We start from the raw sequence: 26,061 nt of genomic DNA, 5'->3' as shown, positions 1-26,061 counted from the left end.
AACTTGGTTGGCGCCGGCGCCATATGTCCACGTTCGTATAATTTATGAAAGGGGGGGGGGGGGCGGAGGGGTGAGATTTCAGATCAGAATGTAAAACAATCTACCTGTAGAAATCAGAATTCACTTACATCAGCCTGGAATTTCAGACTTTATGAACACTTTAAATTTCGGTAAAATGTCAGACATTTTCCCTATATTTGCATGGAGCCACATATGGATTCCATCAGACACTTTTTTTTAATACTCGTATACCCTCCCCCTCCCTGCAGTAAAACACCCCTTTAACCCCCTAAATAAAAACATATTATGGCTCATTCAAGTTCAAATTCCATTTTTTTCTTTTCAAGCGAGTGTTTTGCCTTACACACATGAGGCAGTGCCTGTGCTTGACCCACCTTCCCCTCTCCCCCATAAGACACATCTTAACCACCCCAATAATGTGCCTTTATGTACATACCTACTTTAAGGACACCTAAGGAACCATCCCATAAATTGGTATGGCTATGATCAGAAAATTCTGCAATACTTTCGAGTCTGCAATCACTATTTGCAGGGACACCTCTTACACGAGATGCCATTTTTTAAGGGACTCTAAAACAGGTGGATACAGAAGTGGGCGCAAATTATGTGGCTTTGTGCTTAAAATTTGCTGCTTGATTGATACTTAGGTGCCTATGTCACAAGAGAGAAGTGACCACTTGAAAATTTTGAGGAAGCCAGGTACTTACTCAATGGAGAATTTGCACGCAATTTTTTTATTGCTTCATCTGAAAGTGCCTAATGAGCTGAGTTCGCAATATTTTTCATAATTTTTTTCTGACATGGGAAATTGGAGAAAAATTGATTTAAAAGTGAGAAAATGCGCCGCCTTGTGACGTCATCTGGCGGCATTTCCCATTTAAACACATGTATTTTAGCAGAATCGGTTATTTTGTCATATCTCCTCTAATAATCGCTCAATTTATGAATCAAGGGTATCTTCGTGTTCAGTTCACTCAGAGGATTCCACTTAAACAGGAAATTCATCAAATTTCAGACCCTTGCAAATTCTCCATTAAAGAGATCCCTCCAAAAAGGACCCTCTTCACATAAACTTTCCCTCCTGGGTAAGTAGATCAAAAGCACCTATATTTCAGAGGTTTTTTGCTCATTTTTCTTTAAAAAAATTACTCAAAACCATTTCCGAGGTACCAGAATTCTATCTCCTTGAATACACATTATTTTGGTTGGGTGGATGAACTAATGTAACATAAAGCAATTAATTTTCCTTGGTTTCTAGGTTTGGATTGAAAAGCTAGAGACGTATAAAGTAATGGGTTGAATATTTTACAGTGCCTAAAGCTATTTTATCATTTTAGAAACTATTTAGATCCAGTGTCATTGTGTACTTTTAAAATTTTTACCGGTTACCTAAAAATTCTTTCCCTGAGCAGTATATAGTGATGAAAAAAGCTTATGTTCTTCATTTTCTTTATCTATTGCTGAGGAAATTTCAAAAAAATACACCTGAATTTGTAGCATTTCAAAATATTAGAGATTTTTCTCTTCTTTCTTTTCAAGTTGAGTAGTATTCAAAATGTCTGAATTAGTATGAAATCTTTTTCGGTTTCAAGTGTTGTGAGAAAAAAAAGGACCAGATCCTTGACAAAAAAAAGAAGAAAAATTTCGAAGAATCTGCACCAGTGCATCTGTGTAAGAAAAAAACTTCCACTGGTAATATTCGTCGTCTGATACATTGCAGTAGTATGTTCGACATAAAAAACTAGAAAGCAATTATTTTGATTCTATTTATCACTCAAACACTCTTAACTAATTAAGAAATTGATAACAAACAAAACTCTATAATAATAAAAATCAAAATAAATATTTATTACCAACAAAAATAACAAATACAAAAATAAACTAAAAAAATTAAATATAGTTCAACAGAATTTTCAGGTGGGGTTGAATCGAGACAAAATGCATTCTTTTGGACTTAAAAGCCAATGATTTATTCACGATTTTAGATTCAGGGACATTCGATTGATGTTCCTCTGTATCTTACGAGGGGGGTTTCCTTAAGTTTCAACAAAAAAGAAGAGGAATATTCATCAGTAGATTTAACATTTTCTGATTCCAACCTTGGCATGATTTTAGAATAAGTTGAAATATTCTTATGCTTAATAACACTATGAGATTGCTCATAAAACAATTGAATGCAATTCCATGCAAAACAGCATAACAAAAAAAATGGGTTCATACCCATCGTCCCTTCCACTTCAATAGATTTTTTAAGGACATGTCAATTATTTGACACACTTCAAGGTAACAAATAATGGATGCGTCAACTGCATAAAATACTTAAACTAAAACAAAACAGACTGCAACTTAAAGTACTGAGAGGCAAATACAGCAGTTAAGATTGCTGGGTAACCTTCAATGTCATTTTCCGCAATATAATATAAAAGCCAATATCTTTTACTGAGAGGGACATTTTTTAATTGGAGGGAATTTTGGTCACTGTGTGAGTTTTACAGTATATCGATCCTATTTCATTGAAGACAATTGAAAAATTGGAAGCCCTTCAGTTCAACAGGCTACAAAATATATAAAATCCTGCTTAGTAAAACACAAATTGTTCCATGTCTACAGTTAAAAAACAATCTATAAAAATCAACTGATTATTTCAGACTGTATATTAAGGCATACCATTTCCTACAATTTGAATAGGAATAAAAAAAAAAACTCCATTTACTTAGGCTTTTAACAACCTTCCATTTAACATTCAGACTTGCATAATCCGACAAGAGGAAAATAAAAATGAATCATTGACTCGGCTTTCCAGATTCAAAAACGAAGAGTGTGAGCTTTTATGAGACAGTGAACTCTTAATTCAATGACTTCATGTATTTTTCAGATAGTATGGGAAGTGTGAAAAACTATTCCAAAGTTTTGATTGATTTTGGCACAGTAGGCGTTCATTTTTAGATCAAAACATTAAAAATACTAAGAAACTCAGGAAGATCAGAATCAATCGGGAAGCTTTTAATACTTGGCCTTCTTTTGCCCCTAATTTTAGAGAGTTGTCTTACATGAACGAAAGTTTAGAGAACTGTCACAAGTTATTTTGGAACTCCTCATTCAGGAAATGCAAATAACTACAACAAAGACAGGCTCAAAAAGAAACGGCTAAATGCTGGACAAAGAATGAAAGTCTTCCAGAATTGCAAACCTGACTTATGTGAGCAAATGGTTTCCTGTGTGCCCAAACGGGTAAGTACCTAACTAATTTTTAGTACAAAAATTAAAATTTTTCATTAGTATTGAAAGTAATAAATGTTAAAAGTTTCATTTCATATTTTAAATTAAACAAATTTTTAAATGGTGATTCTATGTTATTAGCACTTAGTTCCCTAAAAATTAATACTGAGGGTTACTTTAATTTTCACTAAAAGTTAGAGTACAAAATATGAAAAACATACTAAATTTTATTCAATTTGATTTCCATTGAGTTAGATTTTTTGGTAATATGGATAGAATTATGACCATATTGACCTTATTTACAGGAACTTTCGATTTTTCCCCACACAGGTGATTTAAATATTAGACCGCCAAACCAGTTGTGGCTATAGATACCATAAAATCTTCATCACAAATGAGAAAGGAAATTCAGGGCAAAAGTAGGATTCTTACAGAGAACAAAATTAGAGCATTCAAAGGGCATATTCATCTTATGCTCATTAAACAAATGCCATCATTCTGCTTTTCAGGAACTATCCACTTTCGTTTTAAAATTATTGAATTATTTCTGATAGAAACATAATGAAACTGACAGCTGGAGCTAATACAACACTTTTTTAAAATAAAAATATCCGATATTTCTCAATATTTTGCTTGCAATTTTAAAACTTATTGGATACTAGTTTGACCCTAATAACCTCATACAAGCTTCTTAGCAATAATTTATTGACCTGCAAGTAACATAAAATATTATTCTTCTTCACTGCTACTGCTACTACTGCTACTTGAGCTGGAGCTGCTACCATGGAATCCTTTATGCAAAGCGTATGCCCCAAGCCCAACTCCGGCAACTGGTAGACCAAACTTCAACGCTTTTTTTGCATGTTTTTTCTGAGCTTTTAGAGCTTTTTTCTGAGGAGAAAAAAGGAAATTATTTTTTAAAAACAAGAGAAAAAGTTTAGAATAAACATGTGTAAAAGAGAATCATAGTGCCACTTGATTTCATTTATTTGCACATAGTTCCTATTAAAACAAATCCATCCAGATGTAGTTAAACTGCATTCAGACTGACTTGATGAAGTTATTATATTCAAAAGACAATTTCATGGCTAAGATCAATAAGTGTTGTCTGTTTGTCTAGGTTTTGGAGGGTAGGGGGGAATCAACTTACTATGCAACCTCCTAGTTTTATACATTAGATAGCTCAAGAAACTTTAACATTTTAAGGAAGATTTGGAAATGACTCAATTGATAATTTCTTACCCCTAGAGCACCGGCCGCTAGGCCACCACCAAGAGCTGCAATTTTCCCACCATGTTTCTGAAAGAAAACAAGAGGTATGAAAAATTAAGGTAGATGAAAAGGGAATTATAAAAGAGAAGCTTGTGATACGAAAGCCTGTAGATTAACGAAATTAATAGCAGTGCACAGTAATGAACCCTTGGAGGCTATACCAAGCAAGACAAATAATTTAAATAGCCCTTCTTGTTTAAATGAACAGTTGAAGCTGATATTAGTGTGCTAAATAATTTGAACGTAGAACAAAATAAGAATTTAAGTAGCTGTGGCAAGTAGCATGACCTTAGCCCTTTATATTCAGTTTATCGACAGAAAAATCAGAGTTAAAACTAGAAGACCTTGGAGAGTACAAAAATGTCCATGAATTATCTGATGATCGTGCAGGCAACATTTTCTAATAAACTCAAATATTATGAAAAAGCTGCCTCTCACCGGGTGAATTCTCCAATTTAAATATATGGAGGGTAGGGAATCCTCCAGTTTTAACATACAGGGTAATGAAAGGTGGGCAAATGTTTCCTACAAAATGACGACACAAAGCGAGAACTCAAGCATGTGAACATTCTTGACAAATTAAATTATCAACATGATAAAACTTTTTGTTACAAAAATTGTTTGGACTGGGAGTTGAAAAACCTACATGTCCTAATACACTGCCTAGGAGACCAGCACCCAAGCCTGCACCAGCCAGACCTGCACCAGCATTGGAGAGGAAACCTTTGTTGTTGTGGTGTTTCTGTAAGTTGGGATCTGGGTGCACATATGATCCAGGTTGCTACAAACACAGAAATTTTTTGAAAATGGATAAAATAGTGCAAGAAAAAAAGCGGACATGAAAAACAATTGGAGCATCATAAAAACAACTGAAATTCTTGTGTATTTCAGTCTGGTGGAATGAGAGTTGGTCGATCATTAGCTCCAAAGCTCTAATAATTCTATGGAATGAGAAATTTCTCAAGGCAGATACAGCATTGTGTTTCTCTCAACATTTAAAAGCATAAAAAGAGGAAGCAAACATAAAGCTAAAGCAATTATGAGGCAGGTCCTATGACAATTTGTTGTATTTTGAATAAAAGTTACACTGGTTGGTTTTCAGGATGCTCGTTATATCAGTGATGACTTCATTCAAACTGAGTCAGGGTGTTGAGAAGATGTTTATTATTGGTTTTTGCTGATTCGCACTGATCGCGTTTCTGTATTTGAATATGTATAAAAGTCATCCTGATTGTTGATAAAGAACAAAAATATATACAACTGTACAACATAGAAATATACATTTAAATATTGGATACAAAATAACTTCAAATGTAGTTACTGTAACAGCTCACTCTATCACTGTAAAAAAATCTCTCTTTTAAAGTAATTTTCTTCAGGCTTAGTGGACACCTTACTGCATTTGGAATGAGCTGGAAAAATTGCAAAGTTTCAGATTGTTTCCCAGGACGCCCACAAAAGCATATCTGTTTTCAAACTTACCTTTTGAGTTTTCCATCAGAAATGTATGCATGATGAATAATTCCATTATTCATCAGAATTTTAAAGACGAGTTTCAATACTTGCTGTTGCTATGATTTTAAAGTACTTTAGAACTCGCTAACTAAGAACCCCTTAATATATGCCTCTGTGTACAGGTATTGTATGGTCATTAACAATATAAGAAAACTCCAATTGATTCTACTGAAATTTTGAATAGCCGTCACTTAAGATACCTGTGGATACGGAGATTTATGCTGGGAGTATGGAGAACTACCACCATAAGGAGAATGGCTTCCATGCTGAGGTTGACTTCCGTAGGGGTATGAATTAGGCTGGGTATTGTACCCAGGCATTTGATTTGACATGGGAGTTGGCATGCCTGGATTCATGGGGTAAGACATTCCAGACGGCTGAGGCATAAATCCAATACCTCCAGACCCCACAGGGTACTGGATTGAAGAGATCACTGTATCTCCATCGATGGCCACATGGGATATTCTTTGGAATGGAATTCGATGTCGGAATTCTGTAAAGTGCTGACCATTGACAGCAATCTGATGAGACAAATGAGACACACATCATGAACTATGGGCAAGTAAATATGCAGATGAATGATTAGTTAGTACATTTGTTCTTCCTTTTGTTCCAGGTAAATACATTAGATTAACTGGGTGGAGTACATTATGAATTAGAGCAGTGCTGAGTTTTCTTTTTTGAAATTTCAAAAATGCAACAATTCTCAAAAGGATACGCTTGGATATTCTGATATCCTTAAAAAAGAGCATTGAAAATCAATGTTCTGTTCAAATCAATGAACAATATACCATTTGTCATTCATTTAAAAATGTTGCATCATGATTTCATACTTCTGCCCAAAGTTATCTAATTAATTATCATTGTAACAATCAGCTGAGAGTCTAGTTTTCTACTTAAAATTTGAAGACATTTCTTGGGCGACGAAAAAATCTGCACATGAAGGTATTGCCTCAAAGTATTAAAAGGATTATTTTTTTATCCTTACACGTACCTAAACTTCTCTTTTATTAGCACTTTTCGTTACACATACGTTTTGCTTGTAAACATTTCAAATTTTATGAATAAACGAGAATATAAGCATAATTCACCTTAAAACCAGTGGCCTCACACAATATGATTACATTCCAAGGCTGACCTCGGACAAAAGGAAAATGTCCATGACGTTCTTCAATGCCCCAGTTAAAATTTGTGATCGAATTTCTGAGAACACAGCTCTGAATAAAATCTGGGGCTATGTGAAGGGCAACATCGTCTCTAGGTGATATGTTGGGTCCACATTGAAGATTGATAGCAAATCTGAAACAGTCACAAAATTGATATTTAATGCTTTATAATGGATATGGTAAAATTTGATTGACATGAAAAAATAAGTATTCTGAATAATTCAAAATGAAACAAGGAAATTTATTTTGATCTCATTTTTCTCAGCTCTTAATGCTTCTAACCTGAATTGGGAGGGATACCTACTTGCCTTAATAGTTTATTGATAATTAAGTGGACATTCTTACCCCTGAGTAAAAGATGTTGTTCATTTCACTTATTTTTGTTTTTCTTTGTGTTTTTTGGCAGATTCTAAGAATCTCCACAGCTTTAGATGTGTCTTTTTTTAGGCAATTTTTTACAAATAATTTTTGCAACTAGGTATGCCACAGAGAAAATAGGTTGTCCTGCACAAGAAAAATTTAATGGAACAAAAACAATTGCAGTAAGTAATATGATCGTTACAGAATACAAGATACCTACAGCAGAATAATAAGAATGATCAAGAGGAAATTCTGGAAATATCTGATGGTAATACCTTGAAGCTGAATGACTTGAGGTTCCAGAAATATTTAACGTGCTACCAGGTGCCAGTCCACCAGGAATAGGACCAACATACGGCATCGGCTATAAAATTTAAAAGAAAACATCAAACTGATAAATTGAACTTCCTTTTAACAGGAATCAAGGAACTTCTCTTTTCATCTGCAACTTGTGAACACAGGATACTTGGAGGGATTTCAGCTTGAATGCATTTCATGTCGCCTAACTTCCTGTTGTATTTCATTTGTTTAACAAAGAGGTAAACAACATAATGTCTTGAAACTTTCTCCATCCTTTCTCTGAATTTCCCTCAAATTATGAAGAATATACTTACGAGATATTAAGTCTGAATGTTGCTTAATTTTTGGCGGAAAGAAAGATGAGAAGAAATAAGGTGTTGTCTGATCTAATTAAGCTGCCTCTGGTTGAATTTGTCCAATTTTTCATGAAGTTATCAGAAACGCTCATGTAGGTATTCACAACTAAAATTTAAAGTAATACCAACAAAATTTCAAATTTTCGTCGAAATATGCATATTTTCTACATTATTATTGCCGAATTACAAAAAAATTGCTTTGGCCTGTATGAAAGTTTCCTTTTAACAGAAAGACCTGCATTTTTATCTTAAATAGATTATTTATACTATAAGTTTGACGTCAATGAAATGAGACTGAAGAAAAGTTTGACTTAAAAGGGCCATCATCCTCGCTGGACTTTGACTTAGAGCTCACTCATCATTTGTTGAGAAAGAAGTCAAGACTCATTTGTGTCAACACTCACAGCTGATGGCTCCGGAATGCACGCATAGAGGGGTGCGCTGTTGCAGTCAACTGTTTGGAACCATTGTTTTGAATATGAATGCTCACCATCTTTACCTGACCCTAAGTCTCAAAAAATCAAGGAGAAAATGGAGTTGCATTTAATAAACAGAAGAACCAAGCAGCATCAGATAAGTTTACTTCGATGACGCACTTTATTTGTTTAACGACGCTCATTCAGAGTTACTCAGAGATTGATTCCTGACTCAAACACTATGGACAAGTTTTAACAAGGTTCTAGTGATGGCCATTCTTTGACTGAGAATCAATTCTCCAGGATTGATCTGAATTGGCTAGGCAGAAACGATCCAATTCAAGGATCCGATCAAAAGAATCGATCTTTCAAAAGATCAATCCAGCGATCCGATCTTTCCCGCCAATCTGAAATTTCAAAATGAGCCAATAATATATGCTTAAATTTGTCATGTAACAATTCTGCATCGATTCAAGATCGTCACATGACGATCTTCTAGTGCGAGTTTGTAAACAAACGAAACGTCTTTGGATATCAAGGACAAAATCACTTTCTGAAAGTGACTAGGTATACACCGTGCACTGAGGAACATTAATCTACAGCGCACTTCAAGATGACTTGTTTATGGGTATTTTCTTTTAATAATTTCATAAGACTGAGATATTAGAGTCTGCGGTAGCTTCCCAGTCTATGTGCCCGAAACTTCTGGGGTCAAATCATTGATACATAGCGTTGAGCTGCTGACACACAATTGACTTAGTGATTTGTGTCTCTGAACGTTTAAAATTAATATTCTGAACTTTGAGGAGATCCAATACAGTTGCATGATGCAAATATGTGATCCGTGTGTGAGAGAACATGAATCATCTCTTGAAAAATATTGGATAGAGTGAGGCCTTACCGGATTATAAACAGCCATTGCTGGAGCAGAGGGTGATAGCAGATAAATATATGAAAAAATGTGAGAGTAAATTAAAGTAAAAAATTCTAACTGGAGCAAATGTAATACGAGAAGTAAGGAAATGGAACAAAACTCTTTCACTTTCCTGCTTTGCTTTTCAACGAGCCACAACACAACTGTGCAACTGTCATAAATAAAAACAACCCCATGCAGCTAAAGTGATGACGCAATCCTGAGCTCTGACGTCAAAAGATGGTTCCTTATTTAGTGAAACACAAACAACTGGCCCCTAACCTCTATCATTTCGTAGTTTGCCAATGTTTTTCACGTTTTCAGCAATTTTTTTGACAAAAAATTCATAACATTGTTTTTGCACTGTGCTTGAACGCTGTGATATGAACTTGGATAAGATTGAGTGCATTGTAATAACTTGCAGTAACTATGTGCTCAGTTCACAAAGAATTTGTTCTATTTTTCCTGTGAAGTAAAAGAGTATTTCTCACCAATATGATATTATTTTCAGCAACATCTTTGTTGTGTCTCGTAACCTTTAGATTTAGGATTGTAAATTCTTCCCACTGGATTGTAGCGGAGAATGGCAAAATTCAGTCGCAGGTGAGCTTTCCCTCTGTTTTAGACTTTCAAGTCTCTCTCAATTTTCAGCACATTAAATGTCAATCACGATTTGACAAACTTCTGGTCTAGTCTCATCAGTCCAGCGGAAAGTCTCCCATTAATCTTGCATGTGCTCATTAAGATTGTTTCACGTGCGACCACAGAGGAAGTGCTTTTACATCACAGTCCTACACTGAAAGAAAATTGATCGGTCTCAAAGTTTAACCGACAGTGAATTGGCAATTGTTCAATATCTCAAGCTTTCGACCATATGTTCAAATTTTGCCAAGTCATAAACACCTGTGGATATTAAAGGGTTAAGCTTTTTTGGTGACCTTTGCCCCCTCAACAGGTATTTAGTTCATTATAATGAAATCATATCGAGACCGATCTTCCTAGCAGTATTTCAGACGTTCTGCTCTTAATTTCAGTTCATACTTTCTAAGGAAATGCACAAACTTGTTACTTGTTAGTTACTCATACTTTGTTAGTTTCAGGAATGTACAAAATCTCATAGATCAAAATACAGTTGGTTTTCCTTCATCGATAATATTTTTAAAAATTTGTAACCTCACAAATAGAGGTGTGCACTTAGATTTTGAGTGTCATCACCTATTTGCCTCTATTTAAACTGCTGCTCACCGTAGCAATAAATTATGAAGGCCGAGCTAGTTAAATGTTTTCAATTTTGATTTACTGCCAAATGGCTACGGATTTAAATCTTCTTTGTACACACTCATTTCAGACTAGTGGATAGTTTGATCCCTGCTGCACTCATTTCATCAATCATACATAGAGCGATCCTTTGAAAGTTTTTGTTTTCCTCTATCCAATGTTTCTTTGGAGTATAACAGAATCCGGAAACTCAACAAGTTCTGGAATTTTTATCCATTAAATTTTTACGCAAGCTTTCATCAGAGCTATACTTACTAAGCGTATCGGTTGTTTATTACTGCTGTGTAGTTATGTGGTTTTGCACTTTAGCCATGGAAATTTGATACCCCACTGACCATTTATGTGATTCGAAGTCTTGTTTTTTCTTTTTAGCTTGACTCTGTTTATCATCTAAGAGCTCCTCATGATCTGATCGCTTTCCTAAATCAAGAAAAGAGAGTAGAAAAACTTGAAGAGTACTATGCTCAGATGCTTGAGAAAGTATCTATGATTAACCGTAAAAGACTTGACTTGGACGGGGTAACAGAAGTGGAGTCCAAGTTATATGCAACGGATGCAGACTGTTTGAACACTGATGAGCCCTTGAATGCTGATGATTTGGCCTTCTCATTTTTTGACGATGGAAAAGACTTAGAGTAAGTTCAATATTTCCACAAAGTACTTTTTGCCTTCAATTCTCTTAGTACTTATTTTTTGTTGTCATCTATTTATCACTGTATTTATTTGAATGGTGTCACGAATTTTTAGCACAATCACTATGATTTAAAATGTTAAATAGAGCTCTTGGTCGAAACACATCTGCTATTAATTCTGGAAATAAATCATCACAAATCCATGAGTTCTTTTGAATGTTTTAAATCATCATATGTATTGTCGCACTTACTTATTACTTCCATAACATACCGGTGATGGTAAAGATTTACGCCATAACTATTGAAAAGGTTAAAATTGTCCAACTGTGCAATGGTTTTTATTTTCCCCCTTTCTATACTTTGTAATTAGTTTGAAAATGTTTGATTGAAAATTGGGTGGAGTTTAGTGATATACATTTTTAAGATTAGATAAGATTAGGTTCATTATCAAAAAATTACAATTAAAAAACCCTAATCTCCTTTTAACCTTATTCCTCTCTCAAATCCTGTATTCTATAACTTTTCATCATCATCATCAAGAACAGGGGCTGAATTTTGAATTATTGTTGCAAAAATTCCTCTATGCAGCAAGTTATGTAGACGCAAATTTAATTTTTTTCTTTCTTTTCCTGCTGAACAGAGAGTTCAAACGTTTGGAGTCAAGTCCTGGCAAAACTGCTTCGCATCTAGAATCTTTGCCAGATTGTTCAAGATTCTCATCATTAGAATTTTCTTTGGCCACCTTTCCACATTTGCAGGTATTTTTCAATTTCCACTCCTCTACTCAGCAGTACAATTTAGGTATATTGTCAACATCGACTTGATTAAAACAAAACCGAAAACTCCTCTTTATCCAGAATTTTATTCCAAAGTCATGGTTATATTAGCATTAAAATATATTTACATTAATATAATGGCCAATATGCTATACATTTTTATTAACTAAGTTTTTTGTAATCTGAAAATTTGATCCTATACAGTGGGAGAGCCTTGGGTTATAAAGTCATGATATAATACAGGATTTAGTTTTAAAAAGAATGTGCTGCATTTTTGCTACTCCATTACGTCCAAAATAAATTCAAAATTTAAGATGATATCAACCATTTCAGATCCGTAGGTATCTACTTTTATTCTCTATTAAAATATGTCATCATTTATTCCATAGGTGTGACCTGTGATATTTTTCAATGCGTTCATGGTTTTTTAAAGTTTTGACGTATTGTGTTTTCAGTATTTCTTTATTTTTATAATTTTAATTCATATTTCTTTTGCCAACATTTTAATGGAAATTGTTTTTATTAGGTTTTGACAGAGGAGTGGCATCTAGAGGATAATCAAATTGTGGAGAAGTTACCAAGTGATATATTTAAATACTCAGAAATTGGTCAAATTTTAAATTATGAACTCTCGATGAACAGTACATCCTGGTTTCATTACAACTTAGCAGCCATTTTTTGGAGGAAGAAAGGAAAACCAAATAAAGCAATTGATTGTGCAAAACGAGCTGTTCATTTTTCATCAAGGTATTTGCTTTTGTTTTTGTGGTAGAGTTTTTGCTTGCCTAAGAAAAATTATAAATTATTGTAGGATGAAAGAAAAAAGAGGATACCAAAGAACATCAGGAATTTGGGTGACAATTTTCTGTAGAATCACAGATTCCATTTAGAAAATACATGTTACTTTCTTCAACTGTCTAAAAAAAACAGAACTAAAAGAATTAGCAAATAAATAACCAAAATTTACTACAGAAATTATTCCATAATATTCACAAATTTTATAATGATATGGGTCTTCTTTTGGTTTCAGACGGTACAAAGATATATCCCTGCTGAATTTGGGTTCTCTCTTGCGCTATAATGAGTACCTAGTTGAAGCCGCGATTGTATTGCATGCTGCACTGGATCATGCACCTCAAAAGCCGCTAATACATTTCACTTTAGCAAATGTATACCTGTTTTTGGGAGAGTTTAACCGGTAAATACTAGTTTTATAATGTTGAGCTGAATATTTAGTGATTCGCGTGTGGAGGATTTGTCAGGGGTCTGTCAAGGGCCTGCTGTGGGCCCGTCTCAAGAAAAGACTGTTGGATACTTTGCCACTGTATCAAGTTTCCAGCTGTGGTTGCATAGAAAAAGTCCCTGGATTCCATCTCTGCTTGATATATTATGGAATATTCTTCAGAGTGAAGCTAGCTTCTATTTGTCAGGTTTTGTTTTACATATAATATAAAGACTTTGAATTCATTGTGAATTTTGATTTCACGTAATAGAGAAAGATATAATGTTAATGTATGACTTATGAGGTAAATTAAGCAGCCTTGAAAACCAATTCCAAAAGAAATCCTATATTTGATTTCATTGAGCATGAAGTGTCATGACACCTGAAGCATAGCCATGAAATACACTAACACACTGAATTCTCGTTAAAAGTCTCTCATTGGTCCATCAGTTTTTAAAATTAAAGCAATAGCTGTATTGAGAAACATCAAAAACTTTTTCATGCACCAGGAAAGTCAAATAATGAGAATTATTTTCTCTTTTTATTTAGGTCAATTGTATTTTATGACAATGTCCTTCATCTGCAACCTGATTGGCGAGCAGCTCAAAGAATCCGTCATTTTGTTGGGTGTAACTGGAAACATCAATCAAATTTAAAATTATTGCGAGAGTAAGTATATGGTTTACGGACAGTAGGTCTACAAGAAAAAGGGCTACAAAGAAAAGGGCTGCCTTTTTTGGTCTACAGTCAAAATGTGTACATGAAAATGCCTATTAAAATAATGTCTATAGTAAAATATGTCTGCGGCAACAAAATGTCTTTGGTTTGACTGCCTCCTCCAAAAATGTCAAAGTACGTATTTATGTCGACTCATAAGAATCTCATTTCAAAGTGTATCCCTAAAGACAGGACGAGGCTATGGATGCTGCAGAATCTGATGCGTAAAAATTTTGAGTCACATTTCGCGAATAATTAATCCTATAAATATCAACATGTATATTTTATAAATATTTTATTTATTTTTTTTATTGTACAAATATATTTTATATATTTTTAGTGGCCAACGAATATATTTTGACGTTTTCTACTTGGGCATACAAACCGTAGACATTTTAATGGCGTAAGACATATTTGACTGTAGACATAATTTCAGTAGGCATTTTAATGTAGACGTTTTGACTGTAGATTAAAAAAGGTAGCCCTTTTCCTTGTAGCCCTTTTTTCTGTAGACATATTGTCTGCATACCAAGTATATAGTAAAGTATCTCAACCTAAGCTTGAAGTTTTGTTAATCTAAGACTGATATCTTAAAGAAATCGATGAAAAAAGATAAAATTATTATAATTGAAACTTTTTGACTGTGCACAATCAACCGATACCTTGTACTTATAACACTGGAGAAAAATTCAGGTGCACCACTGCACCCTTTCTTTTTCAGCTTGGGTATTCAACAAATTTTGTTGCTTTCTCGTTTTTCAATTTCTTCCTTCTTGACAACAACCATTCACCTTCTATTTTGGAATTTTCTTCAAATATTAACTGAGGGGGCAGAAAATGGGAAAATATGTAAGGATTGAAAATGACTGAAGGTCAAAGGTCAACGAAGAAAGGAAAAAAAAGTCATCACTTTTAAAATTGGTGGGAAAATCCACGGAAAGCCAATGAGAAGAATTTGGGATGAACTTAAAAAGATAACCTTGAAGGAATGCCATTTTCCCACTTACAAGGGGAGCTTCCCAAGTGTAACCGGAATTTCGAGTTGAAATTTCGCATGAAGATACTAGAGATGATTTTAGGGATGCCGTATCTTTTCGTTTTTTCGAATGGGGTCGGGAAAGCCCTCAAAAAAAGGGCTAAAGATGCGGAAAAAACGCGTGCGCTAGCGGCACAAGGTAAACATAGGTGATAGAGGCACACAATCCATATCAGTACCGCATGGCCGAACGGTAGCGCGCTCGCTTCGCATGCGTGAGGTCCTAGGATCGGATCCTGATTACAGTGCGTAATTTTATTTTACTTTATGCTTGTTTATTTTTCACTTACTTTATTTTGCACCATTCGCTCCGCAAACCGACTTACGAGGTAGAACACGTAGTGACTGAAGATTTTTTACATATGCTGATAAAAACTCGAAGTTTCTCTTGGATTGAAACGTTATATATAATTGAATAAACAATACACTCTAAAACTCACCAAATTTCGTTGCCAAGCTAAATTTCTGGAGTATCAGTCAGATACAGATACAGATTCGACTGATACTCCGGAAATTCAGCTTGGCAACGAAATTTGGTGAGTTTTAGAGCGTTTTGTTTTTTCAATTATATATAACGTTTCAATCCAAGAGAAACTTCGAGTTTTTATCAGCATATGTAAAAAATCTTCAGTCACTACGTGTTCTACCTCGTAAGTCGGTTTGCGGAGCGAATGGTGCAAAATAAAGTAAGTGAAAAATAAACAAGCATAAAGTAAAATAAAATTACGCACTGTAATCAGGATCCGATCCTAGGACCTCACGCATGCGAAGCGAGCGCGCTACCGTTCGGCCATGCGGTACTGATATGGATTGTGTGCCTCTATCACCTATGTTTACCTTGTGCCGCTAGCGCACGCGTTTTTTCCGCATCTTTAGCCCTTTTTTTGAGGGCTTTCCCGACCCCATTCGAAAAAACGAAAAGATACGGCATCCCTAAAATCATCTCTAGTATCTTCATGCGAAATTTCAACTCGAAATTCCGGTTACACTTGGGAAGCTCCCCTTGTTAGTTCATAATATTATGTTCCTGTGAAATTTCAGTTAGAATCTGTATGTTTTGGGTTGGTTTCTGAGCCTTCTAATAATCGTTTTAGTAATCGTTTATAGAAGCAGGATCACCAAACTCTTCTTGTTACATGTCAAACAAATTTGCAAGAGCTATAATTGACGAAGGAAAAAATTCGGTCCTTTTCAAAATTTAAAATGCACTTAATTCAGGAACAGGTAGAAAAGGTGTAAAAATTACGAAAATCCTAGGAAACACTTCAAATAAGGAAGTTGTGCAGAAGCAACAAAAAGAATGATAGGGGAATGAAGAAACAATGATTTTTGTAACAACGACTTAGTAGATAGTTAGACACCCCGACTCTATTACTAATTCTTATATTTTTTTCTTGTTCCTGCAATAGCAACTTACACGATATCTTGCACCATTCTCATGAGTACCAGGAACTCCAAATGAAGTGGCTAAAATTGCATGAAGAGCTACTAAGTCAAGTTATGCCTCTTGAATTGCGATTAATCCGGCAAGATGCTGTCTCATCATTTTTAGCGAACAAGAGTTTATTAAGTAAGTTATTTTCTTTTGTAAAATCATTATCATTGAAGGGATGAAGAAAAATTTCTAACAAAACAATGCCAACATTGGTTGAAATAGACAAAATTGAAGTTTTTGATACAATTAAGGACACATTACATTATGTTGTCCTTCGCATACTTGACTGCCATTTGATTTGGATCAACATTTCCAATTTAGCTGAGACCACTCCAAATTGGACTTATTTATGCTGTAAGGAACTATATTGCAAGTGCACATGGTTCCTTTTAGCATAAATATGTCCAATTATCTAGAAAACGACTTAAGTTATTGCTGCTATTGCATGAGTACAGTGTTGTGTCGCATCTTCTGGCATCAAGAATGCCTACCCTGCATTTGAAGATCTGATGAGACAGGAGCTATTCAAATATTGAAGTCAGGAAATGGCTACTTCATAAGTAAAAAGTTTTATGTTTTATTGGACCTATTTTTGACCTCCGTTCAGTCGTCAGAAAATGGTATTTGTCTGTTGTTCAGCAATATAATATAATTTTTAGCTGAAATTTCATTTCAACATTGAATCAGTCCTATCATGTTGAATTCATGCAATTGAACCTCTATTATCTGGCTCATTCATATACTGTTTCATCTCAGGGGTGTGTAAATAAATTCTAAAAACAGGCTGGAATGGTGCAAGAAGCATCATCAATAGACCGAGCGCTATTCAGATGACATTTGGATGGAATGCATTTAAACTTAATCCAGAATGTTAAGGAGCAAAAATTGCGACAATTATATCATTCTGATTTTTAGCCATCTGGCCTGACCCTCAGCTATATTGAGTCTAATAATAGAGGTTCTGCCTTACTATACTTTCCTCCTCTGAGCGCAGAGTTATATATTATTTATATGCTAACAGCCAGGTCGAGAAGTATTTTCCTAATTATTTTTCTTATGCTCCAGGTAAAACATGCGGCTACAATAAAAGAGACGGTGAATTGATTCTGAAGTGTGATTTCATACCAAACAAACTGTCATCCATGCATGAAAAACAGTTAGAAACTAAAATCAGGCTACAAGTTTTAGCAAATAATGCCCTCTCACAGGTACGTTAGTTTTAAAGTTTCTCTTTCCAATATGTACTGCCGTCTGAATTAAAAGTACTTTTATAACTACTGAATTTTTTGAGATGAATTAAATTAAGGTATCTAAGCCTAAATTTTAATTTATAGGAATAGGTTATGCTAGTTTTTTTTAGTGTACGTAGAATGTCTTAGACAGTTGTTGAACCATACTTCTATAAATTTTGGCTGAGGGAAAGCAAATCTATCACTATTCATCAACATTACTAATTGCTATCGGCAAAATTACTTTCAACCTCTTATCTGACTCCTTAATAATCTTAAGCATTTAGCTTCCTAAAATTTTCCCATTTAAGGGAAACAATTTTTCTGAAAGGATACCAACACTGGCTAAATTTTGATATTATATGATGTGATGTGCCTTACATGCAAGAAAAGCTTTTACAATCAACCTTTTTATGTGCCTATCTATCTAGACAAAAGCAGGGCTAGAAAGTCACTCTTTCAGCATTTTTAAAGCAGCATCTAATAAAAATGTTGCAACGTCTATCTGTGATCTAGGAGAGCTTTTGTTTCCTGGCTGGCTATGAAGATGAGACTGATAAAAAAGAATAAAATTCTTCCAAATGATTTCAGGGTGCGGCACTGTGTTTACATACACATAGTGACAACTGCCCATCTCAACTAGAAAAGGTGCTTAAGAGGGCCAAAAATTCCTGTTTCAACTGCGCCTCTCTCAATATTGGCTCAAAGAAAATTCGATCTTAAAACTCATCTTGCTCAGGAGATCTCAAAGAGCATTACATCAAGTAACATTGAAATTTAGCTAGTATTGGTATTTTTTTGCAACTGTAAATCGGCGTGCTCTCTTCATCAAAGTGGCTATCCGGACATTAACAGTAAAACTGTAGAAATAAATATCAAGATTCCGGATTTCATTCTTTATTACTCCTATTGTCCACTCTACTTTGTCATATCAATTCTTAGAGTGTTAATTCCTCTTTATTTTACCCACACAGATCCTGAAAATCAATGAAAAGCTGCTGCATTTTGCTATCGAGCCCCCACAGCTCAACGTGAAAGCCTCGTCTCCTCAATTCAAGAATATAGATGAACTGCAATTACCCGTCAAAAGCATTAAAACTTCAGCAAGCGAACAGTGTAAAAGTGCCACTGGTTTTAAAGACACAAAAACTGACGTCTCGGAGAATATCGGACAGCCTTCCTCAGGAAATTCTAGTCCCTCAGAGAAAGCCCTGCTAACTGATTCAGATTTCAACGATAGTCTCAAATCTAGCGTGGAAAATGAAGATGATGATGGCAAACTTGAATTGTTAATTGACGTTAATGATGTAAGCGGTAGAGAGCAAAATTCGGATGCACCGAAAATTGTACGACCAGTAGTCCAAGTTCAGCCCCTTCCATACTTCGAAACCGGAAAATTATTAATAGATGAGCATCCTAGAAGAGATCATAACGCATTCAGTCAAGTCGCAGATCAACGTGAAAGAGACGAAAATAGTTTCTCTGGTTTTAAAGAGGACGTAGAGCTACGTCAGTTCACTCGGAATAAGGTCGGATTTGAAAACGTAGGAACGTTTGTAGGAAATGTAGACGAAGCATTCCAACTGAAAGAGAAAATATCCGACCTTATTAAAAGCATTAAAAGTAATCTTAAGAGACTGGCAGCTAATAAAGAAGCCTTACAACACTCTGAAGTGACCATTGCATTCCATGACGATTTTAGTAATGTTGTTACTCTCAACAAAGAGAAGTTTTTCGGACTGGTTATCGATTCAGTAGAAGCAAGTGAAATCCTACGACAAGAGTTTGAATTTATTTCCGAGGTATTGAGGTCCTCCAAAACTAGACTGAGTGAACCAAACTTTGCTGAAATCAACCTCGCTTCAAAATGTTCGAAACATTTCTGTCTCAGCAGCAAAGAGACAGATCCAGTTGCTCAAGAACTGAAATTTTCCGCTCTGCATGATGATGACCAGTTATCTGTTTTATTCAAAGAGGAAATTAACGATGAGGATGAGTTCTTAGAAAACATTTCACAGGCTGATATGAGTGCCAGTCTTTTATCACTCCTGAATATTCCACCCACCGTTGATTCTTCGACAGAAAGTGGAAGCCTTGAATGCCAACTTGGAGAGAGTATCATTCCAGATCTCACTGTTGACACATATACTGAGGGGAAGCCAATGACCCCAGAACCGAAACTTTTGAAGGTAATTATTCAACATTTAAACGTCGATGCCTACGGAACAATACTGCCTAACTAACAATTTTGGCAAAAATAATTTAGCAATTTTGCCGCATTTTACAGTATAAAATACACAAGTTGATGTTTTTAGTTTTTTCCAATTCTGCAGGGAACACCGTAATATGTAAAAAATCGCAAAGGACCCCACATTCCTCTTATGGGAAGCTGCACCATGAAGGAACGTTAATTATTTATCTCATTCGATTCTCCCCAAGATGCTGATCAAAAGTTATAATTGCGCCAACTTTCTACGATGCTCCGTTTTCGCAAAAAACCTCCAAGGAGATTCAATTATACGGCGACAATGAATAAAAAAGAACAAAGCATTTGAGAACAGGCCCGATGTAAATAAGGAAAAAACGTAGCGCGTGTCCGTCTTCTTATCTGTACCTGCCGACCCTAGGGCTATCCCCCTCCTCCCGCTCTCGACGCGTCCGTTTAATGTTCACTGACACACAGCCGCTTGTCAATCGAGTACTGGAATGAGGAATCTTTCTGGCTTTTTATCACCGAATAATTGAATCTTTTCGGCGGTTTTTTGCGAGAACGGTGCATCGTAGAAAGTTGGCGCAATTATAACTTTTGATCAGCATCTTGAGGAGAATCGAATGACATAAATAAATTAACGTTCTTTCATGGTGCAGCTTCCCATAAGAGGTGCGCGGGGTCCTTTAACCTCAGAATTGCAGAAATGGCGAAGCTCTTCTTTCGTCCTGTAAAATTGTCAATTTGCTGATAAGAGCTATTGTTCCGTAGCCATTGATATCCTACTGTCATCAAGAATTTTAAGACGAGAATTTTGTAATTAGAATTTTGACTAGATAGAAACATTTTAAGCAGTTATGAACAAAGGAGGAGTGTCGCTAAGGGCCGTTTTTAGCCCACCCTATCTGGCTTCTCTCAAATTTATAATTTTTTCCTCATTAAAGGTCTATATTTTACGAAATGCATCATGACTCGGTCATTCCCGGTTTCTTCTTTAGTCTAATACTGACCTACAAATGGTCTGATGGCCGATTTTGACGAAAATTGTTGATTTTGTGGGTATGCAGTCAAAAACTCCGCATTTTCTGCAGAAACTAGCCTTCAGATCCATGTTTAGGCCAGTAATAAGGATGGATGGGGAAGGAGGATGGGCCCAAGAACGGCGCTTATGGATGCCCCCCTTTTACTCGACCTGCCTTATTTAGGTATATAGCTTTCCAGTGCTACTCCTCATCAAAATGTAACCATCGGGAAATGTCAATTTCCTTCTTTACCCGCCTTTTTTCCCGCAGCCTTCCCTTCTCTTATTTTTCTGTAAAGTAGTCAGTGGTAACCTGTCGTAATTTTGCTATTTGTTCTGCCTTTTGTCTTCAGGTCTTGAAAATAGCTGCAAACAGTGATGATGTAAGTGCCGACAGAATCAAAGACTATCTAGAAACAATCTTAAAGGATTCAGATATTTGGAGCACTGCAACGATTTCAGCCTTGTTTTGGAGATACTCAGGCGATGCAGGGAAGACAGTTGTTTGCTTGCAACAGGCGGTAAGTGCATCTCCCAAAGAATACCGACATAGTCCATTCATGATCGTCTCATACATTCTACTTACGATTGGTCAGCCCAATGAAGCGCTGCTCTTGGCATCACTGGCCATCCAAATCTCACCTCATTCTATTCTGTCGCATTTAACATTGTACAAGATTTTCTCCTCCCTCGGGGACCAAAAAAGAGCTCAAATTTTCAGAAGCTCATCTTTGGCTCTACTGGCCAGTTATGAACCTATTTTAACAAACCGATAAACTCGACGGAACAACTTGAGAGCTCTGTTCAGAATTTCCTTGGATTTAGTCCTTATTTTCTGTTACGAGTTGATTAATGTTTTAGAAGTGTACAGTGGCTTCATTTTGTAAGGGCATTAGAAGATGTTCGTCATCATAGCTTTAGGTAACAGTTCCTGTTGCATGTTGAATGATGAAAGAAATGTCTCGGCATTGCAGACTCATTTCTTGGCACATAGTTTGCCTATGTGTCAAATTTTAAGAATTTTATTTAGTACCTTGAAAATCTTGAAATACCTAGTAAATTTTTAAGGAACTCTAGTTAGCAACAAAAATGCACTCTGTGCTGAGTAACAAACAATTGAGTATCTTTTGAAGCGAGACTCTGTAAGTTGTTGCTGCGGTAGTGATCTGAGCATTTACTGTCATTCCGCCTTGTATGTAGAATAACAAGAAATATTAAGTTTTTTCACTCCTATGCAAGAACTTCAGCATGGACTTCAAAGGGTACTGTTTCCCACAAAGGGAAATATATTACATCTTGTCTTGTCTTTATCATTCAAGTTAAGAATCAGCTAAAAAATTTTGGTGGGGATGATTTAAGTATTTTCGTTTTTGAAAGAGATTTCTGCGAAATGTTTTATTTTGTACTTAATCAGAAAAAGTTGATTGATCAACAGAGAATTAACAATGTTTCTTTATTAATGCTTTTTAGTTAAATCAATCTCTAATAATTTAGTTTACAGCAACAACACCGAGAGACTTATTCTATGAAAGATTCTGAAGCTTTGCCTTATTATGAATGTACACAGGGTGCTATAATTTTTTTGTAACGATCATATGTTTTTTTTTTTTTGTCAAAGTAAGATTTTTTTATGTATCAGAATGTGCTCATAAGGAAACCTTGCTTTAAAAGGATGTAGGTCGTGTTTCGAAGGAAAATTCTCTATTTTGTCCCGCAAATGGACTTCTGGCAAGGTCCTAAAATTTAATCATGCCATTGGAGACTATCCCATTGACTTAAGTTTCCATGATTTCTCTGAGAATTTGAAAATGAGTATCTGCGTACTGATTTTTTATGAATGACAAATCAAGGTCTTTGAAGGCTATGATCAGCTTTAAATCATTTAATTTATCGGTGCAGATCTTGCCTTGCTGAATTGAATCACTAAATATACATCTGTGTATTCTGTAAGTTTCGTAATTTTGTCACTAATTTTAAAGCAAATCAAATGCTTCTACTATTTTCATGAATTTAACCACATACTCTATTAATTACCAATTTCTTTGAATGATATTTACATAGGAAACTGCCAGTACAGCTTTATTAAGGGATCCAATTGAACCCTGTAAAAACTCCTTGACTGTAAGAAGTATCAAATAGGGTATTTTCAGTGACATTCTGACCTATCATGGAAATATTCTGCTGGACTCTTTGAAATTGCAATTTTTTTTTTTTTGTAAGACCGTAAAACCATTTATTAATAATAAATATCGAATATAACTCCTAAGTATCTGCAAAGAGCAGAGCTAGGTGGATCAAATCTTTTGCACGTGAGTTCATTGTAATTACAAGTGTGAGTTCATTGCCAGTCGGCGAATTTCCCTGCGAACAGAATATGTGTTCGGAACAACTCTAGTCAAGCCAATGAGGGACCTGGTAACTAAGAATTTCTTGATTTTATGCACCTATGAACCTTCAATTCCTCCTTTGATTGCCTAGAAATACATTTAATGTGGTACAATTTTTATTTCTCAGGCTTCTTACAATTTGTAAATGAAAGTTTCACTTCCAATTTTTCATAGAAATGCAGGGATGATTTACGTAACTAATCATAAAGTAAGAATGAAAAATTTGATTTATTACCTGTGAGTCTCACAGAGCCCTTTGTGTTTTTCTTTCGGCCCAAAAGTCAACTAATAGAATGTTCTTTAATATTCTAATAATATCTAAAGGGATCTCTAAATTCAATGTAATTTTTACTCTATGCCTGGAGAGAAAAGCATCTCTGAACTGTGATTATTTTGGACACAAGCTTTTTTAACGAACCATCGAATGAAAGTAATATTTCTAAAATTAGTTTTAAATTTAGTATGGATCAAATGTATTGCTCATCTTTTTCTGTTAAAATTTGTAAAATGAACAAGAGTTCTGTGTCAATGTGCACTTGGTTTCCAGGAGAGGAAAGTATGGAAGTGCGATCAAGAATGATTTGACTGTTCCTAAAATGATTGTTCTTCAAAACTTTATATTCAGAATCATTACAAACTCCACCATCTATTTATCTATTTTTACAACAATGTTGAATTGTCCTTGTGATAACATATGTAATTTAGCGGTAACAGACATTGACTGAACTAATTTCTAAGTTTTTTATTGTTGACCGATTTCATTACTTAATTCTTCCTGCTAAGCATCGATTCATTGTCTAGTCGGTACAAAGCAAGCTTTCGGCTCATCATAAAAAGAATATCAAATCAAGGTCACTATTTCATCACTTAGCTACTTTAAATTTTTAAAAGACAAATATTTTTTTCTTATTAAACTTTCTTAGGTTTTACCGATGCCTGTGTTCGTGCTTTGAAACCGGATCAAATTAATCAAATTTTATTTTCAAAAAAATTTGAACCAAGGGCTGTATTTTGTCGGCACTTTAAGACAGAAAAGTAAAACCTGTCAACGAGTCCAAATTGCATCACTGGCCAATCAGAAGCACTAGGATGGACTCAAATGGAGTCATTAACTCGTCCTAAGTATATGTAAGTACCAGTGGAAGGACCCATCAAAATTTGGCCCAAGAATAGACTTCACATACCTTTGAATGAAATTTATCATTATCATTCTCAAATGATATACTTGGAAAATAGCAAAAATTTAAGACCTGAAAGTTGCATTAGAAATTTTTTCTTATCAATAAATTATTCAATGTGGAAATACTCCTGAAAGTATGTATTATTGACATAAAACAGACCTTGTGAAGCTCTAAGGACTTTTGAGCGCCCCTTAAATTTGAACTTTTATCTCAGTATGGACTTGCTGCATGTTGGCATCTCCATTTGTTGAACTCCTCTTTATAAGAAACAAAGACTGCTACCAAGAAGAAATCTTCCTTATTTTTGAAATGTTAGCCTATTTTTTAATGACATTTTTCTACTTTTTCAAGTTTGTTCTCTTTCATGAAAAATAAACTACCTATGGAAAACTTATAGATCATAAATTTCTGATTCCTTCCTACCCCATTATTCTTTACATGATATTTCTTCGTACTCTAGTGACTAAGCTATGGTTTATAACATAGCAATTCGTGACGGAATCTCTTTACTTAATTATTTAATTTAAATACTTAATCATTATAATTTACTAGGGGGCTATGCCCCCTGGCCGCTACGCGGCCCAACCCCCTGAGGGCGCTCCGCGCCATCAATGGGCCGCTATTTTTACCTTCCTATCAGTGTTAAAATTACGATATGAGGTATACTTTACTTTTAGAATGAAATAATTTTTGGTTTTGATGAATAAAGAGAAAAATTTTTTTTTTGAAGTCAAGAGGATGCATTTTGGAATGACTGCTTGATGAAATATTGCAGTAAAACAACGAAAAATGATAATCAGGTAACAACTTAGTATCTTAGAAGTCGGGGATCGAACCCACACCTTTAGTCAGGTGGACGCTACCGACGTCTTAGACGCCTCGGCCACTGCTCGGTATGGGGTAATCAGCGCAAATCTTGTGTAGATAAGTATAGAGCTGATGCGCAGGCCAAACAGCTACTGCGCAACCTCCTCGACCACTGCGCATCCTCCTGCGCATAGCGGTAGCAGTCCTGGAGCGTTCTGTAAATTCTCTCACTTCTATAACGTGATTTTAAAAATCCCTGGGTCCTATTTCCAAAATCTGATTAGAGCGGGCTCATCTAGGGCCAATTACCTGTCAATTTACGCAAAAATCATGGAAATCGGCCCGGTAGAACGCTCAAACGAACTATGACAAAAAATATAAATTTACATTGTTTAAATGGGATAATTCGCAACTTTACTACGTATTGTAAAAAAACCTGGGTCATATTTTGAAAAACTGAATAAAACGGGCTAATCTAGAGAGAATTGCCCGTCGATAGCCGCAAAAATCATGAAAATCGGCCCGGTAGAATGCTGGAACTGAGCGTTACCAGTTACGCAAAATTAGGAGGCCTCGGAGCTTATAGTATAGAA

The 26,061-nt window shown here is 35.2% G+C and overlaps 2 protein-coding genes across 6 annotated transcripts; one reads left to right on the top strand and one right to left on the bottom strand.

Moving 5' to 3' along the window:
• Positions 1-1,845: 1,845 nt before the first annotated feature.
• LOC109031722 (galectin-4) lies at positions 1,846-11,355 on the bottom strand. Of its 5 annotated transcripts, XM_072300186.1 has the most exons (8): positions 9,527-9,692; positions 8,168-8,315; positions 7,829-7,917; positions 7,119-7,326; positions 6,228-6,548; positions 5,159-5,293; positions 4,483-4,539; positions 1,846-4,131 (listed from the first exon to the last, which is right to left on the bottom strand). In XM_072300186.1, exons 3-8 carry the CDS (start codon positions 7,912-7,914, stop codon positions 3,970-3,972), a joined length of 969 nt encoding a protein of 322 aa, XP_072156287.1. In that variant the 5' UTR covers positions 7,915-7,917; positions 8,168-8,315; positions 9,527-9,692; the 3' UTR covers positions 1,846-3,969. The 5 variants fall into 5 exon arrangements, with proteins under 5 accessions (XP_072156287.1, XP_072156286.1, XP_072156288.1 ...); XM_072300185.1 differs by lacking the exons at positions 8,168-8,315; positions 9,527-9,692 and adding an exon at positions 11,072-11,355; XM_072300187.1 differs by lacking the exons at positions 8,168-8,315; positions 9,527-9,692 and adding an exon at positions 10,030-10,052.
• LOC109031721 (uncharacterized) lies at positions 9,736-24,859 on the top strand. The gene is made up of 10 exons (XM_019043417.2): positions 9,736-10,141; positions 11,189-11,451; positions 12,089-12,206; positions 12,751-12,971; positions 13,255-13,422; positions 13,996-14,115; positions 16,609-16,769; positions 17,700-17,842; positions 18,838-20,052; positions 21,447-24,859. The coding sequence occupies exons 1-10, from the start codon at positions 10,034-10,036 to the stop codon at positions 21,867-21,869; spliced, it is 2,940 nt and encodes a 979-aa protein (XP_018898962.2). The 5' UTR covers positions 9,736-10,033; the 3' UTR covers positions 21,870-24,859.
• Positions 24,860-26,061: the final 1,202 nt, after the last annotated feature.

Source organism: Bemisia tabaci, chromosome 4 (assembly GCF_918797505.1).
Source record: "Bemisia tabaci chromosome 4, PGI_BMITA_v3".
NCBI lineage: Eukaryota > Metazoa > Arthropoda > Insecta > Hemiptera > Aleyrodidae > Bemisia > Bemisia tabaci.
This window is presented reverse-complemented; position numbering and strand designations above follow the sequence as displayed.